Genomic DNA, 8,714 nt, shown 5'->3' on the forward strand with positions numbered 1-8,714 from the left:
AGAACCTCATTCCCGCTTCCTAGGTTTATTTGCAAGTGACCTTAGGGAATAACAGAAACTGTGTGACATTTTTGATAAACCTTTGTGTTTATAAAGGTTTGTTCGACAGTTGACAAGGCTTGAATGTATTCGCCAACAATCCATACTTGTTTTATACAATAAAAGCAATTGTTTTATAACAAGACAAAACTTTTGGATTAAACACGACATTTTGTTTATTCAATACACTTGATTTATACAAGGCATTTTTATACAAAGACAAGACATTTGGTTGTTTATACAAGACATTCCCTTATGGTTTAAACAAGACCTTTTGTTTACCATACAAGACATTTGTGGTTTATACCATGCAAGACATTTGGTTGTTTATACAAGACATTACCTTATGGTTTAAACAAGACCTTTTGTTTACCATACAAGACATTTGTGGTTTATACCATACAAGACATTTGTTGGTTTATACAAGACAAGTCATTTTGATTTATACAAGACAAGACAATTATTGGTTTATGGTAAGTGATTTAAATAATGAGACGTGTGTAATACTATAAAAGTATGGTGGATACGCCGCTGGTACTTCCTATATATAAGTGCTTTTATTGTATTACATATCGTAGCGTTATCCGAATCACTTCAAACAAAGACAAGACAAGACATTTTATTTTGTTATTTTAAAGACGTATTTGGTTATTAAGTTAACCATACATCATTTCTTTTAATCAGATGAGTTTTCATATGATTTCATAAAGAAACACTTTTGTTAAAGGTTCATGGCTACTTTTGAGATAGTTTAAACATTTTCCTTTTAACATTCAAAGCCATGAGTCTTAATCACAAAACATATGTTACTCACAGACATTTTTATGCTGACGTTTATTTTCACATATGTTTCAGGAGCTAATGTTTGATTTAGCATGCTACACATAGAACGGACTCGGCCCTTAGTTACTTTAAAACTTAAAGACAGTTGTTGTACTTTGTTTGTATTTTACGTTTCAAGACAATGTAATTTAACAATTCAATAATACAAAACCTTATGTACCATGTGTTGTGAAACAATTTTCTGTAACGTGACTCCCCGACGTTTCCGCCGTGGTTTGTTATTTTACGCGGTCGAGATGTTACACTTTGGAGATGTCAGTTGAATGTGGTCGGGGTTCTAAGTTTAAGCCAGTCAGGGGATTTGGTGATAGTGGGAGCACAGGTCGTTTTCCAGGTACAATCACAAAGAACCGTTGAGTTTTGAAGACGATGGTTCAGACTGAAGAAAAAAGCTCTCCTGGAAATAGTTTGCAAAATGTGAAGAGTGGTATTAATTCTCGATGTATCTCTAGAGCTGGTGGATCGTGCAAGCTGGTTGAGATAAAGAATGAGTCTGATAAGACTGTTGGGTTGGAGCTTCAACTGGTCTCTCAGATACTTGATGAGAGACGTGGTTGCAACTAGGTGGCTTGGATGTGACTGAAGTCTTTGCTTTTTCTTGGAACTGAAGGCTCGGAAGACTTGAACGTAAAGATTACTGAAGTTACTGGTGATGGGTTTCTTGGATGCACTTTGTGGACTATGCAAAGCCTCCGAGTGGGAGATTGTTGGGTTCGTAGGCTTTAGGGTAACCAACCCTAATTAGGGTTAGCCGGCCCTAGTTATTAGGCCCACTTAGTTAACTTGTTGACCAAGTAGGAAACCCAAATCTTGTTCTATAAATACCTATGACGTAATTGTAGTCTGTGTCATTCTGTAAACAGTTGTGAGAATCTAATAAAAGTGAAACCCTAGTTGCAACCCATGGACGTAGGTCACCTTGACCGAACCACGTACATTCTCGTGTTTTTTATTTTCTGCTAGTGTTTGTGTGTTTGTTCCGCTTCCGCTCGAGCCTACTCTGATCTGATATCCCTAACAACCTATATCTCAAATATCGGTCCTTGACCGATATCCGATATTTTACCGCATTAACTGCATAGGTCAAAACTAAAAGTACCCTCTAGGGTTAATAAACTTTATAGCCATTTACATAAATAACATCATAATCCATTTACCAGTTCATACAACTTGTGATCAATGTTATTAACCGTCCCTTCTTTGCACATACAACACTTGATATTAAACTACAAAAGGTTGTCACAATAAGTAAGCCAAAAAGAATTAACACTACTAAGGATGCCTAAAGAGGTAGAAAATCAGAGTTTCACAGGCAGCAATGAAATTTTGCCAAGAAATACAAACTTACACATTACAACATTGATTTGCTTAAATTTGTAAAAACCGAAAGCAAAGCAAAGCAAAGCAAAGCAAAGCATCTCAGAGGTTAATGTTTCCGGGCTGCTCTATCATCTGGGCCAGCAAGCATTATCTGCACATGTAAACATTCACAGGCTCAAAGATCATTTTCACAACCGTATAAACGTCAACTGACAAGGAAAGAGATTCGTGGATTACATTACAATCGAAGGCAAATCTACGAGCGAGCATAATAGCAGCATTTCTTTCCCTTTCCGATTCAAATCCCAGCACAAATGAGAGTCCAATCTTTGGCTGCCAAAATGATGCTTGAGCTGCAGCACTTCCACCACCCCGAACTCCGCAAAGCTGTATTTTTAGAACATTACAAACATCAAACTTTTCACTTGGTCTTACGAAAAACATAACGCAGCAAGTTGAGGGTGGGTTTTACCATGGAAGCCTACCTGCATTGAAGACGAATAATATTCCTTAGCCACAGTTGTCTTTCCTTTACAAAGTTTCATCCTCATTTTCCCCACATGAAGTACGTGAATTGACTCTGAAGGATGGTCTACCCCGTTCATTTGGATTATAACAACCTGCAGTAAAAACAATATATATATATATATATTATATACATGTTATTCCAGTAATCGATGTCCCTCGTATCATTCAAACACTTGCCCCCACATGTGACATACATTAAATTCCGTCTCATGTCGGCGCACCAATGCTTCCACATAGTTTCCTAATCCTGCAGCTGTTTACAGAAACTATGTCAGTTAAAAAAAAAAAAAAGACAAAATGAAACACTAGAAAAATGATAAATAACTGACCTGGATCAATGGGATCGGATGTTGTTAGTGTAGTAATGCTCTGACCATCTGAAATGATGTCAACTTGCAGAATCCGGCCTACATCGGAGGGCTCGAGAGCATATATAGGTTTGGTGGCTCCTAAAGAATCCAAAAGCTAATTAGCTCATTAAATGCTAAATAACATAAAGATATGGCAAATGACAATACACTTTCATATCTTGCATGCAAAATAACCATTATACGCTCCGCTTATTATTCCTCGTAGTTCCTGCTAATTATCTAAAATGATGAATTTTGAGACACAAAAACCGATGTTACTTTGGGATGATTTTAATTGTTAGATTATTATACAATTATATATTTCTTTGTTGGGGAAGGTTTATGAAGCTGATAAGTTAAATTTTCGATATGGAAAATTGACATAAAAACATTAAGATAATGTTCGATCGATCATTATATCTTTTTAATCTTGTAACATATTTTGTAAGAATCAACAAGATGCCATGAACTATAGAGCATTTTATATTGGTGAGATTACACCTCAATTGATATTGGATGTGACAGTGTAGGCATGTGATTCATAACTCACTTTGTTGATCAATCAGCATGAGAATATTACAAAAGTTAAATGAGTTTTTCCTTTTTGCGCAGTCAAAAAATACATCGGTGTGATCTTAACTGCCATATATTCACACAATATGAAAGTGATTTTAACTTGTATACCCAAATGACCCCCTTATGTGTGTGTGCTTAAATTAAATGTATTAATAAATGATAAATACTACACCAGACTGACGGTGGTTGAAATTCAGACAATTGTTTATTGAGGTCGTTAATGTACAAGGGTATTAAGTAGAATTTACCTACAACACTACAAGGAACTTGGTTTGGATGACACATGCGGTGATGACTAACGAGCATAGTTTCAATTAGAGGTGTAAACGAGTAGAGCCACTTGTGAGCTACTCGAGATCGGCTCGCTAAAAAGCTGGAATCGAACCCAGCCTAAACGAGCTCAAGCCCAAGATTCACGTATTGAGCTTGACTAGGCTCGCAAGCCTAAACGAGCTTTAACCGAGCCTCTTATTTGCATAAATTTTATATAATATATTAAAAAATATATTTACATTATAATAATTACTGTATATAGATTTTTGGTAAAAAAACAAAATTAATATTATTTTTATGGTATATATATAATAATTATATTATAAATTATAAATTAATAAATAATAAATCAATCGAGGTCGAGCTTGAAAAACTACTCATGAGCCAAGCTCGAGCTCAGGTGAGCTCGGGCTCGGCTTGGCACCTTTACACCCTTGGTTTCAAAGAAGTGTTAAAAGTATATAATTTGAAATTATAATGAAAATACCTGAAATAATGTCCCTGTTTCCACCTTGAGATGCCATGCGATACCACTGAATTGAACATTGGGAAAGTTGTGGGGCACTATTGGAACAAGGTTGAATCTCCAAGTAGGAGCCTAAAGCAGTTGTGCCATTTAGTTCAAACAAGCAGGATCCACTTTCCTCTCCCCTCCTACTTAATGCCAACTGAAAAAAAAGTAATAAAAAATCAGCAACCAATCAATTTAACCAAACATCCTGCAATCAACAATGAGTTGATGCAAAATTTCTATTTTTCACATATTTATATCCAAAATTATCTCTTTGCTCATTGGTAAGTATTTCTAAACGTTAATAACAGTGATTTTGCAGTCTACATATCATTTATTCGGAGGTATTTCAGATATTTAATTAATAACATTTCCATTAGACTTTATGTCGAGTCAGAATTTGTATTTTGTTGTGGGAGAATGCAGTATAATTGACGGGAAATTGCCAAGAATGGTATGCAAAGATCTTAAATGTAGGGAATTATGAATGATTAGTAATAATAGTAAATAAAATATAAAACTTATATATAGAAAGGAATGCCTCTCTATATAAAAAAAGAATGATATTTTATGAAAAAGAATGTTTAGAATAAAATATGAATACCTTTTTAGCCATGGTATATAGGTTTTTTTTTTTTTTTTATAAATACTAGTGGTTTTGACACTAAATGATTTTTAATACAAAACAAACGTTTTTTTAACAAAAAAGAGTGATGCATTTACAAAAAGAATGATTTAGAAAAAGAATATCTCCATAAGATATCTGCTTTAAAAAAATCTGACATGGATGCTGACGTGGCTGCCAAATATGCAGAGATGCTGACATAGACACTTGCGAAAGCCTACGTAGAATGCCACGTAAGCAATAACCTACTACCAAAAGCCAAATTTGACTTTTAATCACTGAATGTAATTATTTCACACTTATTAAAACAGAGGTCAGAGAGATTAATAAGAGAAATGACCTCTTTTTGAAGCTCAATTGAACGCTTTGACTTCTCAGCCAGTTGAATCCGTAATGCTTGAAGCTCATGTTCCATATCCATAACCTGCATATATCCACACACATACCTTTCGTCAACATTAATAATGTGCAAGGCATATGAATTTGTAATGCACATTCAAAAAACTGAATATCGTATTATTTAGCAACTAACAATAGTTTTACTAGCTCATGTAATGTCGAAAATCACAAATCTAGACCTTGCTAGGCTGATGCAGCATTTTGATCCGCCTGGCCTCTTGAACCTCCTTCACTAGTGCTTCCATATCCTCCTATATACAACAAACTCAAATACACTGAGCCCCCATAATTTTAGCAAACGTCCCCTCTAAATATACACACACACACCCAAAATGAAAAATGTAACTCAAAAAAATAAAAGAGATAAATTCAGTGGTATCGAAGATTAATAATTACAAAAAAACCTCCTTAAATTATACGAACCATAACGGCACATAAAAAACCACAAAAAAAAAAATTAATAAAAACGAGAAAAGGTTTTAAACATTTAAAACCTGCTTTTATAAGACTTTTGGAAATAACCATATATAAAATTTCAGCCTTTGTTACATGTAAATTTAGCAATTTTCATGAGCATGGGTAAAATAATGTTGGAACAAACCTGGGTTCCGGAAGCTTGGGACATTCTTTCTTGTTCTTGAAGAGCCTCTTCCACTCTCTGAACTGCAGCTCGCGCATTTTCAATTTCAGTTCGTGCAAAACCTCTTTCTTCATCCACAAGCTTTTTAGCATCTTCTGAAGCCTGCATGCATCAAATAAAAAATTATATAATAACCAAAACAGATATTCTCCTTCAGCCACAAATGAACAGAAATCACTAAACATAACATAACGGAAAATAATAATAATAATAATAATAAAAATCGCTGGATATCTTCACAAACCTGCTGCAGAAAACTTGTAAGTTTTTTAATCTCAGCCTTTTCTTGTATCAACTCTCCCTCCCTCTGAGTCAACTGGACAGCTAAAGCTTCAACCTAAAATGACCGGAATATAGATTAATAATTACTGCAAACCGATGAGAAAAAGATAACACAAACTCACCATGGAAATAGCCACTTCAACATCATCCTTGTTTTTACCGACCACACGCCCTCTAAGGGATTCGAGTGCGTCTCTAAGCTTCTTTAAAAGAACATGCTTCTCTAAACTGGCCACATCCCTGTGTTTAGCCTGTTCCTCAAAAAATGAATCAGTTTCAATCATAAAAAAAAACAAAAACAAATTTTACAACTATACCTCATCGGATAATTTAGCAGCAGCAGCCAGACCCTTCTCAAATTTGCTAGCTAGATCACGAACAGATAAGCGTTTTTGCTGTTCTAACAACTGGGCAGTCTCTCTGGCTATGACTTCCTTCATTAATTTCCCGTCTTCATTTCCGGTTCTGTAGTTGGGAAACCGAGCAGAGGCAAATACCACATCTGCAGACACGGGCGGGACTGCCAAACTTTGCATTGTGTAGCTAAAATCACGGCCGACCCTTGTCATAATTCCGGTTTATATATTACTCTGTCAAATTATAAGAATCGGAAAGTTACTAAAACTAAATCCAAAACGCAAGCCAACATTTATTCTGTTATCCTGGTAGTCCATGGTCAGTCAATCATTTTTCTTAGCTATAATTAACAATCAAAATGTAAATCCAATATAGTCGTTAGACAAGGTAGGAACTAGGGGTGTTTATAAACCGACTTGGGGCCAATTTTTCTCGTCAAAACTGGCCGAACCAGACCATGGACACCCCTTTAAACAGGTCAATCAAAAAAAATTAACCAAATGAAACTCATGGTGGAAATGGAGTGGTAACCTAATTCATCCTATTATTTTGTCTAATTCACATCAATACTAAAAATATTATAATCTAAACCCTAAGAGCACCGTGCAAAAGTGCCCAAAAATTTAGAAAAATAAGAAAAAGTCCAACCAGAAAAAGTAAAGGAATATCTGCAAAAATCAATGAAGAATACAACAATTGTGGGAAAATAAGAAACATTTGACGTCGAAATCCGGAGGAATTATTAGCTAAATCTCAAACATAAACATTTAGCAACTACCACAACCCATACTAAATTTGGAAGATCATAAACCTAACTCATACTTTTTTTCGTCAAATTCACAAAAAAGCATTATAACATTATAATCCAAACCCTGAAAACACAGTGCCCAAAAAACAGAAGAAGCAGAGAACTAGTTACTAGGTGATAATATGAACAACAACACAAGTAAAGGTATATCTGCAGAAATGAAAGAAGAATACAACAATTGAGGACAAGAAACATTTGACCTCGAAATCCGGAGGAACTGTTAACTAACCCAAATCCCAAACACGTTCATTTAGCAACAACCCAGGCCAAATTGGAAGATCATGACCCAGTTCATATTTTTTCTTTCTAATTAACAAAAAAAGACCAAACACATTATAGTCTAAACCCTAAAAGCACAGTGCAAAAAAAAAAAAAAAAAAAAAAAGCAGGAACAATCAGAGAACTCATTACTAGGTGATAACATGAACAACAACAACAACACAAGTAAATGAATATCTGCATAAACCATTGAACAACACAACGATTGGGGACAAAAACCCTAAAAATAAGAAACATTTGACCTCTAAATGCGGGAGTAATTGTCAAACAAGATCATTGAGCAACTACCCATACCAAATTGGAAGATGATGAAGTCAAAAACAGAAGAAGAAGAATGCACTTACAGGCAGCGCATGTAAGATGAGATTTCTTCAGAGTTGGTAGATATAATTCGTTACAACAGTCACATACAAACAGAAAATTCAAAGACAAAGACAGAAGTGGGAATATTATATTATAATGATTATTAATTAATTGATAAAACCAGTTTGATGATTTGGGTTAAAAGTTGAGATGGGGTTGCTCAGTATTTACTATTATGCTCATCATTTTTTGTTGAATCATGATGATGCTGTTGGCTGTTTTTGCTTGAATTATAAAAAAGATGAGATGACCCCAGATCGCTTGTTCTTTCTCCTGGATTTTACTACTTTTTGCATTTTTTTTTTTTTCAAATTTGTAGAATAAACTACAATTTCTCTTGGGTTTACACCCAAGCGTACATACAACCCTCATTTAAAAAAACTGACCACCAAGTCCAATGTGGATGTCAATTGGAATCAATCAAATCTCTCCAACTATTTGGTAGCCTCTTAATGACCATTCAGATGTTACCTCTTAATGGTTTAAAACCTCTGAATGGATAAGAGATAACATCAAGTCTG

General features: G+C 34.8%; 1 protein-coding gene across 4 annotated transcripts; it reads right to left on the reverse strand.

The window, feature by feature from the left end:
• Nucleotides 1–2,009: 2,009 nt before the first annotated feature.
• On the reverse strand, nucleotides 2,010–8,480 carry LOC110865715 (stomatal closure-related actin-binding protein 1). Of its 4 annotated transcripts, none has more exons than XM_022115043.2 (13): nucleotides 8,365–8,480; nucleotides 6,704–6,976; nucleotides 6,509–6,637; nucleotides 6,349–6,441; nucleotides 6,066–6,206; nucleotides 5,644–5,715; nucleotides 5,406–5,489; nucleotides 4,417–4,597; nucleotides 3,060–3,179; nucleotides 2,925–2,983; nucleotides 2,688–2,822; nucleotides 2,440–2,589; nucleotides 2,010–2,353 (listed from the first exon to the last, which is right to left on the reverse strand). In XM_022115043.2, the coding sequence occupies exons 2-13, from the start codon at nucleotides 6,953–6,955 to the stop codon at nucleotides 2,309–2,311; spliced, it is 1,461 nt and encodes a 486-aa protein (XP_021970735.1). In that variant the 5' UTR covers nucleotides 6,956–6,976; nucleotides 8,365–8,480; the 3' UTR covers nucleotides 2,010–2,308. The 4 variants fall into 4 exon arrangements, with proteins under 4 accessions (XP_021970735.1, XP_021970730.1, XP_021970733.1 ...); XM_022115038.2 differs by having other exon boundaries at nucleotides 8,175–8,449; XM_022115041.2 differs by lacking the exon at nucleotides 8,365–8,480 and adding an exon at nucleotides 8,125–8,355.
• Between the last annotated feature and the right edge of the window lie 234 nt (nucleotides 8,481–8,714).

Source organism: Helianthus annuus, chromosome 6 (assembly GCF_002127325.2).
Source record: "Helianthus annuus cultivar XRQ/B chromosome 6, HanXRQr2.0-SUNRISE, whole genome shotgun sequence".
Lineage (NCBI taxonomy): Eukaryota > Viridiplantae > Streptophyta > Magnoliopsida > Asterales > Asteraceae > Helianthus > Helianthus annuus.